The sequence below is a fragment of the Bacillus rossius genome (assembly GCF_032445375.1).
Source record: "Bacillus rossius redtenbacheri isolate Brsri chromosome 4 unlocalized genomic scaffold, Brsri_v3 Brsri_v3_scf4_1, whole genome shotgun sequence".
Taxonomy (NCBI): Eukaryota; Metazoa; Arthropoda; class Insecta; order Phasmatodea; family Bacillidae; genus Bacillus; species Bacillus rossius.
In genome coordinates, this window is record NW_026962010.1 from 25,500,328 (window position 1) to 25,524,055 (window position 23,728).

Here is a 23,728-nt window from a genome sequence, read left to right on the forward strand (position 1 = left end):
TATTTTCCTTAAGTAACGTATTTTGTAATGAAACATGGATAATGAATCTTAGTGAGGGTTCTAGTAATTATGTTAGTCTTTCCGTCGTGCAGACTAAACATACCAGATTTAACAGTTCATATTTATGTATATGCAAGCAACATTTAAATCATCCTGGCTCATTAGCATACTTATTATTGTATAATTTCACGTGTAATCAATGTAACAATGTTGCACTACTGTATAATCAATGATTAAACGTGTGTAACACTTAAGAGTAATACTGATGCACACATATATATGTAGATATTCCTGTTTGTATTTTGCTCATTTAATGTACTTGTGCTACTTGTGAATGCCTAAGGCTACTCAGCCTTATAATATTTGTTTATGGGCCTATTTGTTATTGGGTACTTTACTTGACGCTCTTCACATATTTTTCATCATGTTCATATGCTTTGTAATTACTATTGGATTGTGTTAAAAATGAGTGTTTATATATGTGTCAAATTATTTCCCATGTTAACTGCCTTAATGCATATGTTCAATAACCAAATTATTCTCAGTTTTCTTCTTTTATGTGAAAACAAATAACTTCAAGTATTCCTACCACAAGGAATTTTCGATCATTTTTGGGTGATTTTTTTTATATCTCCTTTTTTTGTCTCCGTCATTTACATAACTTAACTACTCATTTAAACGGTGAACTACTGATAAACTAACGTAATTAAAATTTCACAACACCCTCTTAAAAGACTCAAAAACAATATCATGAAGTAAAAACATAATTTTGAGTTTATAATGGCTTTTCTTCTGAATTATCTCCCTTTAGCTAGCTGCAGCATAATGTAGTAACATTTGCACTCAAATATTTTATTTTTTACAGAATTTGGTTATATTTTTCTCCAAAAGAAAACTATCTTCTGAACTCTGAAGTATAATTTTTTTTAAATTTCACTGAATGGACATACGAAAATCATGTGCACAAAGTATAACCTTAATGAAACAATAAACATATACAAACAGAAAATTAACCATTTTATGGTTAGAAACAAATGTTCTGGCTTTAAAAATGGTAATACATAAGCATTTTTAACATCAGGTCAAAAATTTCTTTTAAAAATGGCATTAAACTATATGTGAAATATGACATGCACGTGCCGCGCACATCTATAATCACGAAGCCGTCAGCCCCTTCCTTCCTAAACACGTGTGCGCGCCGCCGCCTCCGGCTGTGACAGTGGTCACCGTCCGGCCACAACCGCGTCGCCCGTTGCCAAGGCGACCGCGCCGCGTCTGGGTTGCCATGGTAACTAGGCTGGATGCGCGCGCACCATCCCCACTTTCGTCGGCCGCCACGCCCACCTCCCCTCTCTTGCCAGTTCGGCTGGATGCGCGCGCACCATCCCCTATTTCGTCGGCCGCCACCCCCACCTACCCCTCTCCTGCCAGGCCGGCTGGATGCGCACGCACCATCCCCTCTTTCGTCGGCCGCCACCCCCGCCTACCCCTCTCTCTCTCTCTCCAAGCCGGCCGGCTGCACACAGCACGCAGGCCGGCTGGACTACCTGGAAGCGGCCTGCGATTCCCGGAATTCCTGCCCTTCAGACGTCACGCCTGGGCCCTCAGGGGGGGTATAAAAGACCGGCCCTTGGGCCGAGCGAGTCAGTCGGTGTCCTAGAGACACCGAGGCAGCCGAGCCCTTGCTCATCGCGCCTCCTTCGCTCACCGTGCCCTTTTGAGGCAGCCGAGCCAAAGCCACCGCCCGAGTGCTGTGACGGACGACGGGAATCGCGGCTGTCCGAGTGAGAATCTAAGAGGACTAGAGATAGGATCTGCCTTACTCCAGGCCGTAGGAGAGGAGTGAAGTATTATTTTCCCTACTAATGTAAAGGGGGACCGTTACTAGTTGGTTATTCAGTGAATAAACAAAGTTATACCAATTCGAGTGTTTCCTTTCGGGAGAGCAAGTCCTAGAGCGCGTTGCTCCAGCCAGACCCGCAGCGCCAACAGCTACCAGGGTTGCGTCGCCACAGCCTCAGCCAGACAAGCAGCGCCAACAATCACCAGGGACCTGTCGCCAGTGAGTATTGTCGCCGATGCCTTATTCCTACAGAGGCACAGGGAAGAAGCCCTCTCAGGCCCAGTCTAGTGGGTGCTGCCTTCCCCCCTGCAGACCTCGACCCATCCCTGTGGAGGGAGACTCAAGAGACGCAGCCCCTTGGGTCTACGAAAAGGCCCGAGATCGCGCAGCGGCCGAGAGAAGGCAGGCGATAGGGACCCCCACTCGATCGGTGTTCTTCCAGGCGCCCATCATGCTACCATCCGCCCCCACCCTCATCAACAAGGAAAGGGGCGACGACCACCTGCAGGGCGTTCTCCGTTGAAGCAAGCCACCAGAGTTCATCAGGCCCTTCCCACCAACCCCACCGATGGGACTACACTAAAAGCCTAGGCAGCATAACAATGGTTGTAGCATGCCGGAAATGCTAAGGGCATGCGACAAATATTTCTAATAACTTTTGATGTTGACAAAAAATAATCACATCCGCCCTTTTACTAGGTAGTCAAAGATATGAAGATGCATGGCATAACACTTTTGTGTTTGTGGCGAACAACGATAATATCAATTGATGCTGTAGTAAAAAAAATATACATTCGAAAAATTAAAAAATCTGACGTACAGCAGGCCATTCCAAAATGGTATCTTTTCAGTGTTTTGCAATGTTTTACATTTTTAGGGCAATGTAATTATGTAAAATTAACCATTAAAGAAAACTGTGCAAATATAAATATGAGATTATGTTGAGAAGTGTTTGAAAAATAATGGTATGTGATTTTACGCGTGTGTGTCTAATATGTAACAAGTTATAAAAAAATCAAGTCTTGTCCTCTAGAGTATAAAGAACTCGACTTTCTAGTCAAGTTGACCTTTAGCTACTCAACTGACTCGGCTCGAGTAGTCGAGTCTTGGCACATCCCTAGTTTTTTCAATGTTTCCAAAATCTTTTCAAAGAATGTTCAAAGCTAAAAAAATTTAAGTCTGTCAAACATTAGGTTCAATAAATTTAATCACTTTATGATTAAGTATTTCTTCTGAATATAATAACATAAAAATAATAGTGAGGCACATAACTCAACCCTCCTCCTCAACTTATAATTCCATGGCCAGTGGTTTAGTGGTTTGACCAACATCTTGAACACACATGTTTTATAAAAAAGGTTGAAAGCAGTCATCCAGTAAGCCTTTCAACAAATGGCTAAGATAAATGCTCTCTAAATTGAAATAATTATTGAAAATTTTGGTATAGCTTAGATAAAAATCTTAAAGTAGGCATCTGCCAAAATTATGGTAAGAGGTTGTAGACTATGAGACTACTGTTCACTCACTTCCTTTATCCTTTCTCTTGCTTTATTTATATTTTTCTCTCTTTCTTTTTTACCTTTCTCCTTCTCTTCCATCTCATTTCTCTTTCTCTCCTCTTCATCTTCCCTTCTCTTTGTCTCTTTCTTCTTCTTTATATTGCTTTTTTCACTTAATCTCCTTTTCTCTCTCTTTCTCTCTCAATAAAAAGCAAGTCTAGCTAAAGGTTTGGTACGGATTTTATTTATGAATCATTTAACCATAGCATATTCTATGGTTTCTATCAATTCAGTTTCTCCGTGTTTTAAGCGTCAAATAACATATCATCATACATGTTAGTGTTGTGACTGCATTAGTTGCCAAGGATGAAGACTAGAGGACAGCAGGATCATCCGCGATCCCATTCCTGTCACGTGAGTGTGGAGGGCGAGGAAATAAACAGTGATCAAAAGAAGCATAACGGCGTAAGTGATGCAGCTTGTAGGCAGGATGAGTAGTTTTTCAACTAAGCTGCTTCCAGCTTGTCTAGACAAATGACTTTCAAACATTCTTAGATTTATTCTTAGTAGCATTTATACAAGTTTTCAGAAGGCAAAAATATACACTGGTCATCATAGAATTTCTGTTGTTAACTGCACTGAACAATACAGTTGGTCACTCACTGGTGACTCTCTTGTCAAGCATAATAATGAACTTTCAGTTCCTTCTTACTTTGGATATCGTATTCCACGTGATCAAATGCACCTTCCCTTATATGGAGAGCTTTGAATCCCAATGTTAGACATTGGTCAAGCCAAGGACATGGAAATAGCAAGACAGTGCTAGCCAACTGAAGGTGTAGAAATAAAGCTGAAACTATAGTTCTCAGAAGTCTATCAAATTTTAGTTGTATTGTAATGCTGAATATAGAAATTACTCAAAATAAATGTAAGACTAAATCAATAATGTATTGATGCAACGTACCTTTTTAAAATGCTTCTAAATGTCTTAACATTTCACACGCTATTTGTGTTTACAGTTAATGATAAAATATATTGTTAAAATTAATAAAACAGCATACAAAACTTGGCATCAGTGGAAAATACCTGTATATAATTGGAAAAAAATTACGAATTACAAATAAAAAAATTAAATGTAGCCTAAACTAAAAGTAAACAACATTTCTTAGTCACTATTGACGACAAAGACATATTTGTTAATATTTGAAAGCTTGATTAATATGCCAAGAGAATTAAACATTATGAAGAGAAAGAATTAAGTCTCCCAGATAGTTAAGAGCTGAGACGTATGCATACCTCGAAGACTGCTCTCTGTGCAGATGAAACTCGCTGCAATGCAACCACAGCCAGCCAGGTGCATTTGCCGTTGGAGATGTCTCCCGCTCCAGACTTGCCAGTTGTCTCGTTGTTTCCAAAACAGTCCAGGAAGTCATCCTGGAAAACATTTACACACCACGGAATACAATCAGAACATTCCTTTGCTATTCACGTTTCTTGTAAACAGATATTACATTTACTTGAGATACTATACATATTATTTTTACAGTGTAACATTTTGTTAATGTTGCAAACCCCTCTACAAACATATGGGGAAAATAAAATTTCAACACCTTAAAATAGTATAGTAAACAAATGCCCGAAGCATGACTTTACCTATGTGCTAATATATACATGCAGGTACACATTAATTACAACATAAGCAGTGAGACAAGTGCAGCTAGAGCTTCTGAATTTGTATAGCATTCTTGGTTATAGGCATACTATGTTTAATACATAGTTCTAATTAAATTAAATACTGTGGTAAATAACCTATGCTTATAGGTAGAAAGACTGTAGGCAAGTGTAACTACATTCTCTCATTACTACTAATATGAGTTGTGTAGACCATCTCTCTCTCATTTATTATTGAATTGGTGGAAGAACTCTCAGCTGTGTAATCTGCCAGCTGTAAGAAAACATATTGTAAAAAATAATCTTGTTCGTAGAATTAGGTAGGCGACACTTTATTTATGATATTTTTTTATTCTCATAAGTTATTCTTATAGTGTTATATTCATGTTTCTCAGAGCGAAGGTAGGATGAGTGCTTTAGACACAAGTAATCCATCCTAACCAAATCTTTTGCTGGTCCTCAATGCTTTGGTTGTAGAACAACTCTGCTTGCCCCGAGCATGCCCTGACCAGGATACGGGCAAAATGTTGACGTCCCGCACGATCAGTAGTGGCTTTCAAGGCCGTCATGTTTCAAGTAAAAAGCTGTTATTGTCCCCTTCTGATATTTCCAACAGTGTCACAACACAGAAATCGCCAGAATGCAGCCCTGGCCAGAAAACGCTACAGCAACACATGTGAATTAAATTATTCAAAAAACATATCCTGAAATATCACACAAGTTCTGTGAGCTAAAAATTCACGATAGAGCAAATCCTTCAACGACCTATTAAATCGTTCAAAAATAGTGGCTTTGACCTTGCTATGGCTAGAGTAATTATTAATGAATGGCATACCTCTGCATTAAGGCTTGAAATGTCTTACTATAAAATTCACTGCCAGAGTCACTTTAAATATTTTTTAATCGGCCCGAATCTTTTGTCATTTGTTTAATTGGAACTGAACATGCTCATTTGCTATAAACGTCTAGCTGTCAGGATGTACTTTAATCATCTCTACAAGATCAAACTGTAGTTCATCATAAAGCCCATCTGTCAACACTTTTCTATGAGGAAATATTCTACGAGCTCCACAATGTGTCACGGATAATTTATTTTGCAAAGGATCCTGATTCCTGTAACACTTCAAGGATTGATAACACTTTGTTGCTGAGTCCAGTATGGCTAGCGGCTTGTGTCGTCATTAGTAATGTTAGTCTACAAATCATTTCATTAGGATCAACATAGTAAAAATAATTCTTTGTGCATTCTAAATCCAATGTTTTTTTTTGTAACATCCCACTGCATTGTTGCTGTGAGCCAATATGTATGTGGAAGCAGTCTCTTAATGATACCAAATTTTGCATGAGAGATGATTTGATAGCAATTTTTTTTAGAATATATTTTTTTTAAATAAGCATTCATAATCTTGAATATATGGCTATACTGTTTAAGATAGACTCTGAATAAGTACGTGGTTCTCAACAGAATAGCAACTCGAATAAGCCATTTTGACACAGATTATATTGTTACGGGTACTCAGTGATACACGAGTTTCTCCCTGCCCCTACACTTGGCTGTGATACTACCCGCACAAGTGCCTTTCCCGCGCTTAGATTTGGTTCAGGTTTCTTCGGAGTCCCTCTGCCACATTCGGGGGGGTGTCGACGTGGCTGAAAGCACGAGACATACGCCATGTTGTTCTTAGCCAGCCGAGATTTTGGTATAAATAGGGCTGCTTGAGCAGTCCGCACGCAGACAGTCCCAGCAACAACGACAAGCATGCCACCTCGGCCTCGAGTCTACACAGTCAGCCTGTCGCCCGCTGCCGTCACCGCACAGAAGCAATCACCCACAAGTGGGACTTGGTGAAAACAGTATCAGTTATACATGCACGTCGCAGAGTAGTTGTACTCTGGACTTGTGTTATTTGCAAGTGGCCGGACATTTACGTTGCTAGGTGGTAATTCAGATTTGGGACTTAGTGTTCAGCGATAGTCGTGGCAAATGCTGGAAGAATAGGGGCATGCATTGCCGACAGCGAGGACTTAGGGCGAGAGTGGTGGCCAACTAAACTGACTGTGACTTACAATAAGTTCAGAGGAATTGGACTTAACCCTTCACCGCCCCTCATTTAATCCAGTTTACGAGTGACATAACAGACTTGGGCTTGGCGAGCTAGCAGTTATGAGTTGAAGCTATGAATGCGAGGGAGCAAGTGGTTGTTGAACACTTTGCTAACAGGGTGTAGGGATTACACCCAGTTGTACGAGTGCTGTTTAGGAGCATTGTACGACTGCTACTCGCTACCAGGACCACCGTCACCGAGTGTCCGCCACTGCTGCGAGGGAACTGCAGGCAGCGTGCTGCGTTTGAGCCGGGGAACAGGGCTCCAAGAGCCGGGAGAGTCCCTCATGGAGACCAGTCCTGCGGGTCTCCAGGGCCAACCCTCAAGGCGAGTACGACCACTAGTTGGTCTCCCCACTATTCGGTGGGGCCACATAGTGATTACAAGTCAGATATGTTGTTTTAATGTAAATTCCAAGTTTATGTATCATATTACTGTAATTATGATTGTAGTTATTGTTTAGGTTGAGGAATTAATGTTTCTAATAACTTGCAAACACGGTATATGTTTTCAATAACCTGTAAATACATGAATACGAGAAAAATATAAAATTTCTCTTGTAATTTTTTGCCTACAGAAATTTTGTATATACAGTGTAAACTCTATATAACGACACTTAACGGACTGAGCAATTTTCGGCGTTATAGAGAGTGGTCGTTAAATGGAGAGAAATAAAAGCTATCATTTTACTATTCTATAATAATATGTATTTACAAATATAGTACACATTTTACACACAAACATTAATATTCATACAAATAACAACACTTATTGCATTTAGTCTGTTTGTTATCTTCGTCTGTTTTTTGCTGCTCCAATTTTTTAATTGTATTTTCTTATGTATTTTACTGATATCTAGAGATATCACCTTGATTATATAAAAAGTAATTTTCAAATAGTTTCGCTGCATCAAGTGCTTAGTGCTTGATAAAACGTTTTCGTCAATACACAAAGATTTTCGTTTACTCACCATGTTTACAGTTCGAAAGTCTGTAAGCAACTGCGAAAATGATAACGTGTAACAACTTGACAAAAGTATAGTGACTGAGGTAAACATGTGCAAGTTAATCATAGAAAAACAAAAGACAAAATTTCTTAGAAACTCTGGTACGTTAGTTGAAGTAAACACGTGCTAGATAATACAACAACAAAACAGCAAACAAAAAAACCTACACAGCTGCAGTTCTCATCAACTTCGGCAACTTATAAAGTACTGCTTAATGATTTACAATGCCGTATTGTTGTCGGTTAAATAGAGTGAGCGTGATGCTATATAGTGTGTATTATTGTATAGAAAACAAGGTAAACCAACCAAAGTCAAGCAATTTCAACGTTTTAAGGAGTTTGTCGTTAAATCGAGTGACGTTATAAAGAGTTTACACTGTATATATATTTTTACGCAGCTACATATTGTAAATGAGATTAAGGATTGTAACATAAAGTCTTGTTAAAGTTTGCCACTTTTATTTACGCAATGTCAAAACGCAAATGGTACAATTATAGTGGTTAATCTCCAAGTGTATAGAGAGGCAAGCTGTGTCGTAAACTTTTAGTAGTTATTATAAAGGAGAACTTGAACATTGTAAATATTTGCTTTAATGTCAGTTTCTTTATTAAGTACGTCTCCAGACTTTTGTTGAAATAAAATTTCTAGAATACTTTGACAGTGTGTGTACACGCAGCACACACATCGTTGGTCAAAACAAAGTTTATTTAAGGGTGCTGTTTATAACTATTAAGCTCTATAGATAATGTTTGTTAATTTTGTGTTTACAGCACGGTGACTTCATTCGGTGAGCTTCTGCTGTTATCAAGAGCTGCAAAGAATATTGTCAATATGTCAGAGTATTTGCCATTTCATGTTATACATAATTTTGTTTCTGTTCATAAATAAATCATGCCTTAGCACATTTTGTATCTCACTTGAGCTACCGTTCCTAAGTCGTTATAGGGAATTCCGATTCCTTGTAGGGTGCTTATCATAACAATATTGTTATGGCGAAAAAATACTTCTGTATTCCCTACAAACCAGTGTTATTGCGTTTATAGAGGTCATAGATCCCATCACTCGAGCAAAGGCTATATGTAGTTCTGTAAATACGATTGCACTTAGCACCTCCATATGGAACAACGCAATGCTTCGTAGAGCTAGCGTCCGGGCTCTTAGTTCCATCACTGGCAGTCATTTCTAAATGCCCTTTTAAAGTAGCAGCTCCGAGGACTCTTGTTTCAGAACCTCTTGGTCGACATTACTTGCCAAAGGCTGCATGAGGGAGGGAGCCGTTCCAAGTTTATCAAGATGTGAATTAACGAACTTGAATATTTCTTCATTAATCACGCCTCTCTTCATTCGCTCACGCTTCATCAATATAAATATTTGGGTTGCATAATTTGTATGACATAATCTAATGAATTTGACTTGGCAGACATGACTGAAAAGAAAGCTTATAGTATAGAGCCTTTTATAAAAATATTCCCCGTCACATGCAGATTGTGATATTTAAGGTCTAGATACAGGAGGTTTGGTTGTGGAGGTGTTGATTTCACAGTCCTAGGTGGAGGTGTAGATTTAGTTAGAGGTGACTATACTAATGGCAATCAATCTGTTGACAAAAGTTTTTAAACCATTGATTGAGCAAATCACTGAAGCATTCACGTTAATGATCATTGACATATCAAGAGTACTAGACCATATTTTCTGCAAAGTCTCTATTGAATAACCATTTAACATAGTTTTCATAGAAGCCATTAACATATCACGAAGCACACTGTTATCATGAGTGAGTTTAGTTTGCAGCATTGCTCCAAGAACGGATAGATGCTAATTAACTTGAGCAAATGATTGTTTACCATGTGACTCCATGCTATGTAGATATGAGCTACTCCATTTTGTACATCCCTAGTAGAAGTTAATATTTCACCAAGCTCTATAACTTGTGTTCCATTTACATGGAAAATAATTGTTATGCCTTCACGTTATCAATATCCACATTATTGACATGATGCTTATTCGCGCCGTCTTCAGAATCCTTCAGGATGCCCAATTGTTTTGAAAGCATTCTGCTTAAATCACAATTTCCATCAAGATCACGCGACAAACACGAGTCATGCTGACGTTCAGAGGTCCACCTCTGAATTCTGATATGCTATAGATTCCTCAGTGATTAACCACTATAAAATGATCAAAAACAGTGAGGGTACCTACCTTTTTGTATGCAAAAATTCTTCACAATAACAAGAAATCCATGCTTGTCTTTCTAATACATATAAGGAGAACATATCTTTAAAATCTTGAAATCCCATGTCACTATTGACATGATCATCATATGCATGATGTAAATTAAGTAAAGCCATGCTGAAAAGTACGATAATGTTTGAATTATCTGAAAGCAAAAAATGTTTAGGTATTCTGCGATACATTTGATCCAGGTAAAAGCAGTAGAAATTTGTGTGTTGGTCCACAGAAAAATATTGTTGTCTGATCCCTTGTTTCTTGCTATCACTGAATTGGTCTTCACTTCATTAGGAGATACTACATCTGCATTTTATGTAAATGGGAAACATCCCAAGCCTTCCGCAGCGCTTAGAACCATAGCCAAGAGTTAATACTTCGACTGTTGCAGCGATTATGAATACAGGTATACCTCTTAATAAAGTAATAGTTGTATAAAGTGTTTGCTTCTAATTCCTAACTATTTGTTAAACAGGCATACATTGTTCAGTATGTTATAGGTATACGTTATTACTTATTAAGTATTAACTATATGAATTTTTAACTTGTGGTTAGTGATAATAATAAAAATAATAATAAAATTATGTGTTGTTAAGTATGAAGTAATTTTTATTAAATAATAATTATTTACATGTTCAGAAAAAAAAAACATGTATAGCTTAGGTAATATTAAAGGTATCTTGTGTTATGTAGGCATATATAGTATCAACTGCATAACATCCATACTAGCATCTCTGCAGCTATAGTCAATGTTTTATCTGCATCCCAAAACGTCTTCATGATTCCACCAACCAAACTTCTCTCTCTTTCAATGTGTAGGAACACACTTCCCGCCACACCGACAGGCAGGTAAGCCGATTACGTTATGAAAGCCCGCAAGCTTAGGGTGACTTCTCTTCAATGACCGCATCTGTTTTGCAGCCCCCGATACCTGTGCGTCGCCCTAACAGAGCTGGCGGAGTTCGAAGCCAACGTAACTATGTAGTTACTTGAGCTTCACATGTATGTTTAAAAAAACTTCCACTGAGCCTCTCCCATCTTACAAATATTTTATACCCTTACAAGCAGCTGCTTTCACTAAACAGCTAAAAGTAATTTTCAAACTTTGTTTAAAAAAAAATCTCTGTGTGAAATATTAAGTGTAGCTGCTTTCACTAACAAGCTAACAAGTAATATACTTTTTTTGATGTTTTAAACAGATTTTTGTGTCTTCCTCGGGTCTACGTCGTAGAGGAAGCCCTAGTTAATAAATGTTACATGAAGCTCCTAAGTAATACTTGTAAATATTTTCCCCCACAATTTTTAATATTACGTGCGCCTGAATAGCCTTTCACCATCTAGCCAATTATACCTTACATAGCACCCTATTCACTTGCCCTGGAAACAAATAAATAGCCTTTTAAAAAATTTGTCTAAAACGGAATTTTGCACATATATTTGTTTTGTTTCAGAACCCTGGCCAACGGCAGAGCAGGAACGCCTTGGGGGGAGGAGGCGAATCAACAGCCCTGGGTCTCGTCTGTGATGGGGGGCCGTCCCAGGAACACGTCCCCGAGGGCCCGCCACCACCTCCAACTCGTTCAGGGCAGCGGAGGTTGTGAGAAGGGGGCGGCCTCGTCTATATCCTCCGTAAATGTCAGTAGGTGTCCCCTCCTCCACCCCGCAATTAACACATTATCCAGACACTTATTTGATTAATAAAATACATAAGAGACTTCTGACGCATGTTCTTGATAACTGGGTCAGTTTCCCTGAAAATATAAAAAACTTGGGTGAAACAAAGTGACGTGGAAGATTAAATTGTTCAGTGGTTTCAAAATAAACCCTGCCTTAGTTAGTTGCGCCCTGCGGCGGGCCGGAGGAATGCGTGGCTGACGCAACCATGAGATAGCCACCCCCTCGAGGGTGCAGTCTTTCATATCATAATTATTCCCTTAGTTGTCTGTGTGTGTCGGTCACCCCCGAGGGTGCTGCCTTTCATAACGTGATCGTAACAGTCGACCAGCGGGCCCGTGAGAGCCAGCCCCCCTAATGACATGCGCTTCCGCTGCCTGTCTGTGTCCCCACACATTGGCAGACAGAGAAGTTTACTTGGTGGAATCATGAAAACATTATGACTATAGCTGTAGAGATGCTGGTATGGATGTTGCGCAGTTGACACTATATATGCCTACATAACACAAGATACCTTCAATATTAAGCTATACATATTAGTTTTTTTCTGAACAAGTAAATAATTATTATTTAATAAAAATTACTTTATACTTAACACATAATTTTATTATTTTTATTATTATTACTAACCACAAGATGAACAATTCATATATTTAATACTGAATAACGTATACCTATAACATACTGAACAATGTATGCCTATTTAACAAATAATTAGGAATTAGAAGCAAACACTTTATACAAATATTACTTTATTAAGAGGTATAAAAGAAAGAAGACCATTTATTTTTTCTAATTCTACAGGTATAAAGGCATTCCACAACACAGTAAAAACACAAATTTGGTAATAAGCTAGCACTATGATGTAAGTAGAAGGCAATTATTACTAGCATGATGATGGTATGCCTAAAGCTATGTTATAAACATATTTTCCTAACTGCAGAATTCAAGTTGGTTGGGGTATGACATTACAACACACAAAAATAGGGGATAGTGAAACAACTAGTACCATAAAAGGAATTTAAATTTACCCCCACTAGCATTATAATAAAATAATAAGCATACTTATAAATAAAATAATATACCTATAGCTTTGTTATAGTGGTAGACAACAAATATGTCAGTCCAAGATGATGTATTTAGTATTACAACACACAAACTAACACTATAAATAAAAATAGTGGTTCCTAGCAGCCATATTTATTTTCTTATCATCATTGGTGACACATTCCACAAAAAAAAAGTTGGAAACTCCCAAGCAGATGATTATGTATTTTTTTAAAATATGCAACACATTCCAATTTAAAGATGACAACCCCCAAACAGACAATTATATATTTTTTTAAGTATGCTACCAGTAATAAAGATGGCAGTCTACAGCAGCCACAGTAATTTTTTTTTCAAAGTTGGCACCAAGTACTATTAAAAAATATGATGGCCTACTGCAGACGACTGTATAATTTTTAAATATGCCGCTAGCAACTAGTATTCAATAAGTTTAAACTTGGTGCGCCTCTGATGTTTGAATTTGCCCCGCCACCAACTAAAAGCATGTATTCCGTATTCAATTCTTGCTCCCTCAACAGATGCTCTGGTCTAGTGGCTAGCGTCACTGACTACCAATTTGCGTCCCCGGGTTCGGAGCAATAAAAAGATATTTATTCGTGATAACAACGGCCGGGATTTAAAAGGCGACAGACGTGTTTCGTGCGCGCTCCGCTATCTTAATGTGCTTGTTGTTGACGTCTGTCATTACCCCGGTGATTTACCATCATTAATTCTTCGCTTTGTGATCAATCTGATTTTCTGGGGTTTCCGTTACCCTTTTGCGATGTTTCAATTGGTGAAATAGATCAAGTGGATTCCTTAAAAATGTTTAGGTCTCCTACGAAAAAAACACCATCTACAACTAATGAACATCAGGAACAGCCGACGTTTAAAATAGCGAAGTTGCAAATTTCTAACATGGATGAACTTGTTAATACGGTGAAGTCTCTTTGCGATAAGGTGGACGAATTAAGGAGTGAAAACGCAGTACTCAAAACCCTGCTCATTGACTCACGCACTGAAACGGCTGAAATAAAACAAGAAATAGCTGAAATAAAACAAGAGCTCCTATTTATCAAGAAAATTAAAAACGACAATGTTAAATCCTACAGTCAAGTTGTTAAGAAACCCTCCAGCGGCAAGAAGAGTGAACATGTTGCAACGTCTGTTGTCTCGAGTAACGGTAGTCCGTCTCCTGACCTACATTCGACACAGCGGGAAGAACGCGGTGTCGCGAGTGTAAACAACACCATCCAACAAGCTGACGAAGACGGATTTACTGTGGTGCAACGTGCACGAAAACCCGCAATCAACGTTTCCTCTGCACCCAACCGGGAACAGGATCGCAAAAGAACGACTATGCAAATCTGCATAAGAAACATTAGTACCCTCAAAACAGTTGGTAAACCTGTTTTAAAAAAAACAAAAGCCTTGTTTGTTACCCGTTTTGATCCGACCGTTCAGGAGCATGAAATAGTGGACTATATCTCCAGTGAACTCAATCTATCACATGTTAAAGTAGCTAAACTAAAAACAAAATTTAACACATATGCCTCCTTTCACATTTCGGTTCTGGAAGACGATTTCACTCGAATTAACAACATAGTGTTTTGGCCGAGTGGTTGCCTAATTAGCCCATTCTACGGGAAATTACATCCTGAACAAATTGCTGGCAATGAGTCTACGTCTGAAAATTCCGGTGTTACAGGTAGGGCCAGTCCCAAACCTGTGACTGCTTCGACCTCTTTCCAGGTGCCGGGAGGAGCATCATAAGTGTCGTCCATGTCTTGTATCTCCATTGACCGTGAAGTTTTTTATCAAAACGTTAGAGGTCTTAGAACTAAATCTATTGAATTTTTTGATAATTGTATCAGTTGTCAAAAAGATATTATCTGTCTTACAGAAACTTGGTTCAACAATTTTAGTATTAACTCTCACTATTTTACTGACCAATATCACATTTATAGAAGTGATAGAAACGAATTACTGACATTGAAAGAACGTGGTGGTGGTGTACTTATAGCAGTGAACAAATCCAACTTTTCATCTGTTCAATCTTTACATAATTTCAATTATCCTGGAATTGAAGCTCTTTGGCTAAAAATTTATTTAACCCCAACAAAATTTTTTATTCTAGGCAATATTTACTTTCCCCCTCAAACATCCCCTATCACTTACCTTTCTTATCTTCAGTTCTTAGAAGATAAACTCACAGTCTATCAAGACGACATTTTGATTTTGGGTGACTTTAATGTACCTGGAGTTGACTGGACCAACAAACAAGCTACCCAGATTTTACACACGCATATTAAAAACAAGGCACAATACCTGATTAACTTTATTTCTAGTCTTAGTTTAACACAATACAATAAAACTCAATCATCCAAAAATCTTCTAGACCTTTGTTTCAGCAATGTTTCTCAGTGTTTAATAACTAAGGCCGATGAAGCTCTTGTTAAGGAAGACCTATATCACCCAGCCTTAAATATAAAATTAACATTTGATAGTCTCTCTCATGTGACCAATTCTTCTGTCAATTTTAAATCGTTCAAAAATGGTGATTATGCTGGTCTTTATAATGGTATCAGATGTCATGATTGGTCTAATTTCTTTAAATCATCTGATGTTAATAATCTTGTTGATGAACTTAATTCTTGTATATGCACAAATATGAACACCTTCATTCCTACTTTTACAAGAAAGGTTTCCTCCTACCCAACCTGGTTTTCAAAAGATCTAATTCAAGCTCTGAAGTCCAAGAAGCATTTTCACAAACTTTATAAAAGAAACTGTAATTCATTGTATTTCTCTAAATTTTCATTTTTTCGTAAACAGGCCAAGCACTTAATCAAACGTGATAAAATCAATTGGTTAAGAGCAATTAATAATAATATCAAAAATAACCCGAAGAAATTCTGGCGCTTTGTAAAAATAATGAAACATGGATATTATGATCATCTAGCTCTTGAAGTTAACGGTAGTGTTTCCAATGATCCTAAATTACTTTCAAATATGCTTGCGGATTATTTTTCTAGTGTTTATGTGCCACCTACTCACACAAACAATGTTTCCTGTTCATCTGTATCACATGACACAATTTCTGCTCCTATAATATCTGAAAGTCTAGTACTTTGGGGCATCAAAACTTTAAAAACATCTATGTCAATGGGTCCCGATGGGATACCAAATTTCATATTGAAAGGCTGTTCTCATCTTTTAGTTCCTCTTTTAACTCACTTATTTAACATGAGTTTAAAAACTCAAGTATTTCCTGATGTATGGAAAATTGCCAAAGTTATCCCGATTCACAAAAGTGGTTCTAAATTAAAGGTATCAAACTATCGACCTATATCTCTATTAAATGGCTTTTCTAAAATCTTTGAAAAAATTATATTCAAAATTATCAATTTTCCCTTAAAAAATAGACTCTCTGTAAATCAACATGGCTTTCGAATTGGAATGTCTACTGCTACAAATTTAATTACCTTCCTCAATCCTATCTACTATGAAGTCACTAACAGGGGCCAGGTTGATGCCTGTTACTTTGATCTAGCCAAAGCTTTTGATTCTGTTAGTCATCCACTTCTACTTCTTAAACTATCCAATTTTGGTTTATCTGACAACTTTGTTAATTGGTTTTCGAGTTACCTCAGCAACAGAAGTTTCTTTGTCTCTATTAACAACTGTAATTCAACTCTTCACAATGCCTGTTCTGGTGTTCCTCAGGGCGGTACTTTATCTCCTTTACTTTTTAATCTATATATCGATGATATCACACATGCCTTGTCCCACTCTACTGGTGTTCTGTTTGCAGATGATCTTAAAATCTGTAGAAAAATCATTTCAGTCAATGATTGCATTTTATTGCAATCCGACATCAAGGCAGTTAATCTTTGGTGCAAATCAAATTTTGTCCGTCTTAATCATGATAAAACAAAAATAATTTCCTTTACCAGGAAATATTTTCCTATAAACTATGAGTACAAATTAGAGAATTTAATTCCAAAAACGATTGCTTTAAAAGATCTTGGAATTATTCTTGATTCTAAATTATTTTTTCATCAACATGTAGATTTTTTAATTTCTAGTTCTCTAAGAACACTTGCCCTAATTAAATATATTACTTACCATGCCACTAATTCAGATTCCATTATTTCTCTTTTCTTAGCACTTATTAGGTCAAAACTAGAATATTGTTCAGTAATATGGAACAACATTAATTCATCTGATATTGATAAAATTGAAAATATTCAAAACAAATGTATTAAACTTATTACTCAAAAATCATTTCCCCCTCCTAAATTAACATCACTTTTTGATCGGCGTGCCCTTCTTGACCATCTTTTTATTTCCAATTGTTATTCTTCTAAAATCAATTGTAAATACATCTTAGATAATACTGGTTTAAGAGTCCCCCAGTATCATAGTCGACTTAAGTCTACTTTCTGTACAATCAAGAGAAAAAATGATATTATTTTTAGATTAATAAGCAACTATAATAGTTTAGACCCAATAGTAACAAGCTTAGCCAATTAGTAAATTATTTTAGTAGCACTTGCAGCCAATTCAATTAACTGTGTATTCTTAATCCACTAATTTTCTGTATTTTTGAATTTATTAATATTTTTTGTTTATTATTATTTTTTTGTTTGTTTTGTTTTGTGTCCTTTGTCTGTTGTGTATTGTGTGTGTGTGTGTGTGTGTTTTTTTTTGTATCGTGCACACCCCTGTAATCTCTCCTCAGAGTGTTGGTGTGCATGTCACAATTTATAAATAAATAAATAAAATAAATAACACCAGCACACCACACCAGCTTCAGAAAAATGAACCCAGATTACCACCTGTGATGTCACCAGCACACAACAAGTGCCACGCCCCCCTCGCCACGTGGCCCGACCACCTGCTGCCACGCCCACCTCGGCAGAATCAAGATGGCGGCCGTCTCATGATCCCTCCCGCACCCCCTTTGTCCTAGGTATGTCTATTAACCCCTCGCTCTCCCTACTCAAGTGCATCACTGTTGCAGTTTCCTCTATGTTTCTTATTTCTGGGAATATCTCTTAATTTGCATAAAAAACTAATTGAATTACTATGCTAAGTACAAGACATGACAAACCAGTTTCAAACACGTTGTTTTGTTTACTAAATATTTTTATTCTCATGCAGGGCCGTTAAGAGACACTAAGGTTTGGGTACAAATAATTTTGTCAGTCCCCCTCCCACGAGGAGTGTACAGCTTTTTAACCCCATAATGCAAAAAATAAAAATAAATGAAGACTGTAAACATTACGAAGCTATAATTGTATTTAACATGATCTGCACGTATTGCATGACTTTTAAGGTTTCCTAAGAATTATATTACAATAGACTTGTGATATTTCATCCTATCAGGGTAAACCCAAGCATTAAAAAAAATTTCAACACTTAACCGGGTACCTCCTGGTGTCCGGCCCTTGGGGAATCACCACCCCCCTGCCAGTGCCACTCGAAGCCCCTTTTCTTTCATCTACCGTTCGTGTCAACAAAGGCTGGCACAGAGCGAAAGTGGAGAGAGAATATGCGTTGAAAAGGTTCAGAAAACTGTTTAAAGGAGTTGCTACTGTCCAGCATGCTTGGTAATTTTTTGTAATCAAGATTACACACTGCTAAAACTTTAGTAAGTAGTTTAGTATCTTAGTTCTGATTGTAATAAACTAAGTAACATGTTTGAATTATAATTGAAACGTGAATGCAATAAAACTCGCAAATTAATATCCCATTATTCCGTTAACAGCTCATTTACTAAAATTAAAATTGTAAATACATAAAATTAATAATGATTACAGATAAAATTATGGTTTTAATCATATCTCTCCCGTCTGAAGATTTATCTACGAACGTTTTACCACTGAATTCTTAATAGTTTTTGACTAAAGCTTGAATATTAAAAATTCCAGAAAAAAACAATAACGTTGATTAAAAAGTTCAAAAATAAATCATACACCAGAAAGCTTAAAATCTTCTTTAGCAGCTGAACCATTAACAAACATATTATTTTTTTGACTATGATCTGGTGCATCATCGAGTGGGCAGCGTGCTCCACCCTGAGTGCACCCGTCGTCGTGAGGCACGGTGTCGACAAGTCTCCAAGTCAAGGAAGACTTAAAAAGTGGTTTGAAATCTCTTGTGCAACTGTTATGTCCTTATAATAATAATAACAACAACAACAACAACAACAACAACAACAACAACAACAACAACAACAACAACATCCACCACTATTATTATTTTAAAAGACTTCAAAGATTTGCCCTTATACCCGCCAACCTACATGCCAGCGTGTTAAGGTCAAACTTCGGACACACGTTTCTCAGCAATAGTCTTGTCTCAGTGTGCCAAACAACCTATTCAATTTCAACCAAATAGTTTCCAAAAACCTTGTGGCATTGCAAAATAATACTGTAATACCTTAACTCAAGAACCTTAAATGAAGGCACCCACCTGCACTTGGAAGAAGTGACCCATCTCAAGTAGAATAGTCTGGGCTTGCCGAAACATCTCTGGGTCCTTGTAGCCAGCCTGGAATACAAACAAGGGCAAAAACATAGTTGTATCACGAAGGAACAGATATTTTTACTTCTTAAACCCTACCTGAACCCACATTGATCATCAATATTTTTCTCTTTAGCTCACAAATATGGGTAGTTGTATAGATAAAACAATCTTGTCTTAACTTTTGAGGTGCATTAAGCTTTCACCAACTATTATACAGCTCAGAAAAGAGATCAAATATTAGCCAACTATATTTTTAAATCTACAACAATGCATATAATTGTATGTGTGTTGCAATAATGCAATAATGCAATAATGCAATTTCAACTGTAAATATCGGGGATTGAAAGAAAGTTAAAATGTTGTGGTAAGACACAATTTAATACTTAAGATAAATTCCAGTTGAATGAAGCTGAGCCAGGATAGGAATTATTATTAGTTATGGTGTGAAGTGACCCCCCACCCCCTTTTAACATTCTTGGATGTGTTCGCTACTGTGTTGCTAGTGCCATCTTTAGCGATGCCAAAGCCTATGGTATGGGCAACCCTCAGCGCACCGGAAGCCTGAAGCATGTGGTGTAGGCAACCCGGCACGCACAAAAGAAAAAGTGTCAGTACAAAAACCAGTCTCTAATATCAACAACGAATATTACTTCATCGGAAGTCCGCCATTGTAGCCAGCAATCAGACGTTTATAGGAGAATATTCTAGGTTGTCTCGATAGCTGCTCAAGACGAGTATGTAAGGGCTTGATTTCGAAGACCACCGGCAGTTGCCCACCGGAAGATCGTGCTGATGCCGCTCCAATGCTCAAACTTGCCATACGTCATGCTGCCCGTCATCGCTGGAACTTAAGGATTGGCGTGACCGTCACAAACTAAGTTAAGTTTGGTAATAGAATATTTCGCTGAGTCCTGTAGATGATAGAAAACATTCAAAAGGGATCTCTGAAGGAAGTGTTTGAAATTATTCCAAGTCCACTTTGGACTTTAACTTTTGTGGTGAGAGAGTACAACTTGGAATTTTACATCTACGCTATTACGTAAGGACTTTGACGAAGTATGTACTTCTGATAGTGGCTGATGTCATAGAGTTGTTGGTGGTTGGAGGCATTAGGCGGCTATCACCCTGGATTGTGGACTTTGATATTTTCAGGAGAAACTGTAGCCAAACGTTAAGATACGTACGTAAAAGGTGTTACGTTTACGTATGATGAAAGTCGCTATGTTGCACTCGACTCAGCACATGAGGACATTAATAGAAATAAGGTCCTTTATGTGAATTTCCAAGTTACACATACATACTGTGTTTACGGTCTTACAAGGAACACATCCCAAGAAGAATACGAGTGCACAGAAGTTACACTCTATGGATTTCTTGTACGCTTCGCTGTACATGAGCATGGGTGTGTGATAAAGTTGTTACGAATGTAACTGGTGTTTGAAAAGCATGTGCTTATGTTTACGTTTGCGTAGAAGCTCGACCTCATGCAATGTAACAACGGGAGATGCTGGGATATTAAGCACGGGAAGACTTTCTCAGCGGGATCGAGACTGCAGATCTACTCGTTGCTGAACTCGCCCGCGGACAGCCCAGGCGCAGCACAAGTTACAGCACACCACTACTTCTGCGAGAAGCAGCGAGTGGGGACTCGCTACTCGAGGGACTGTGGTGCAGGCAAGGGCCGGCATGTTTTAAGTACCGCACGAATTCATGTAGTGGTTACATCGAGACTCTCAGATACGTAAATATTTTATGAGTAACACATTTTGTTGATAAACTTTTTATGATTTTGCATTATTGGATAAATAAAGTTAGCCATTGTTGTGATTGTGCACTCAGTGACTCAAACAATAATTTAATGTTGTGTATAATCTATACAAATATTATAAAGAGGAAAGATTTGTTTGTTTTTTTGTATTGAATAGGCTCCGAAACTACTGGACCGATTTGAAAAATTCTTTTTCCATTAGAAGCCGACATTATCCCTGATGAATATAGGCTACTTTTTACCGCATTATTTACTAACCACATTATTTAAGCAACATATTTTAATTTTTCTATCGGGTCAGTCCATATCAAGTGGTCCAGCTCTGGTTGCTCGACTATTTTTAAAAAAATTCATAATTTGAGCCTTGTTAACATTATGTATTGACAGTTTAAAACTGACACAGTTAAATTTTTATTCTCACTAGTTTGATTATGGCAGCCATTTTTTTGTCATGGGGTGCGACAATTTTTACATTTACAAGGGTTCAGCTACATTGCTATATCTTGGCTCTGGTAGGCCATATCATGATGAAACAAAATCTGAGGGGTTAAGCACATTTTAAGCTACAATTCTGATGACAAACCATTTTTTTAACATCACTCAATCTTGCCAACTTTAAAGGTTGAACTTGTGCCTTAGAATTGCAAAAATTTGCATTTTCATAAATTTTTTTAAGTTTTTAAGAGTGAAGGCAGTATCTGTTGGGCTTCAAAATATTTATGGATGTGCTTATGTAATAGTAGAGTAAATACAAATTATTTGGAGTGTGAGACTTCAATACTTTTTTTTTTACAATTTTGTAAAAACCAGTTTTTTCAGATTTTTGCTTACTTTACGGCTTAATATCTCTGGTGGGCAGTTATCTAAAAATCTTAAATTTACACACAATTAAGTACTCCATGGTACATAACTCCTGTAAAAATTTAGACTTTGAGATTCAACTGGTTCGGTAGTTACAGCCTTGCTTTTACTTGTGTAAAATTGCATTTTTTTTTGCAACAATGAAACTATAATAAATTCTAATTATATTTTTAAAAATCTTAATACCCTAAAATTGGCATTTACTATGCAATTGAAAAGAGTTCTCCGACTAAGAACATTAAAAAAATATGCCTGAGATGTTTACCACTGTTTGGAGTGTGCAGGTCTTAACAGGCACGGACTTGCTCTAGTATGGTCTGGTATTTGTTCCATCCTGTTAGTCTGCCAGCAGCTCTGGTATAGGAAAGGTGGTTTGTGTTTCCATGAAGGTTTTTTGTTTTTCGGTATGGAGAAAGAGTGTTCAATAGGACATTTAACAAATGAACAATGCCACAAATGTGTTTATGGTTCAGTGCAACAGGAATTGAAGAAAATCTGTGTGTTTAGTTTAGAACATCAACAGCTAATATTTACCAGAGTTTCTAGTGATGTTAAGTCTGTATGTAAGTACCATGAGATTAAGTATCTTATTAAATATCACCATATATTTGGCCGGTATTGCAGTGATCCTTTACAAATACATAAAAAGGCAATCACAAAAGGACTTAGGGAAATACTTCCTGAACACATGTATAAAAAAACAAACTACAATTTACTGCTTGTCCCTGGTAAGTCCTTGTGTCCTACATGCTACAAAAAAATATTTGTGACAGCAAATGATGGAACAGGGGACACATGTGATTCAGACTTTATTACAGAGATTGAAAAGTTGGGAAAAGTAGACAATGTATGTACTCAATTAGGGGTTTCGCCAGCATCTAAAATAAGAAAATTGGGTTTAGATAAAAGACCACAAGCAATAGCTGACAAGATCAGTAAAGTTTCAAATGTTTTGAAAAGAAATCTTGAGGAATCTTTTGATGAAGTGATGGAAAACAGAGAAGCAAGTGAAGAGTCTGTAGAAGAGTTTGACGAATTAATCAAGAAACTGAAGGATAAATGTGCTGTTGCAGGAAAAGAAATGAAAGTGAAAATAATTAGTTTACTTCCAAATTCATGGAGTCGACTAAGAATAACTCAAGAGTTCAATGTATCTGATCGTTTGGTAAAACTGACAAGAGACCTAGTGAAAGATCAGGGCATTCTACCAGAGTTGGGAAAGAAAAAGGGTTTTGGCATTCAATCAGAGGTGGTTACTACAGTCCGTGAATTCTATGAAAGTGATGAATACAGTCGTCTTTGTCCCGGAAAAAAAGACTGTTTATCTGTAAAAATAAATAACATGAAATGTCAAAAGCAGAAGAGGCTGGTGCTTTGCAATTTGAATGAATTGTTTGTGGAATTTAAATCTAAACATCCAGACTGTAGAATTGGAAGATCAAAATTCATTGAACTCAGACCTAAGTGGTGTGTCACAGCCGGATCATCGGGAAC

The 23,728-nt window shown here is 37.4% G+C and overlaps 1 protein-coding gene across 1 annotated transcript in view; it reads right to left on the reverse strand.

Annotated features, from left to right (window-relative positions):
- LOC134541558 (farnesyl pyrophosphate synthase-like) overlaps positions 1-20,444 on the reverse strand; it is a 31,256-nt gene extending 10,812 nt beyond the window's left edge. The window contains exons 1-3 of the mRNA XM_063385071.1: positions 20,379-20,444; positions 19,552-19,629; positions 4,639-4,776 (exon numbers count right to left, since the gene is read on the reverse strand). Of these exons, the coding sequence (XP_063241141.1) occupies positions 4,639-4,776; positions 19,552-19,629; positions 20,379-20,444 (282 nt within the window). The remainder of the gene's footprint in view (positions 1-4,638; positions 4,777-19,551; positions 19,630-20,378) is intronic.
- Between the last annotated feature and the right edge of the window lie 3,284 nt (positions 20,445-23,728).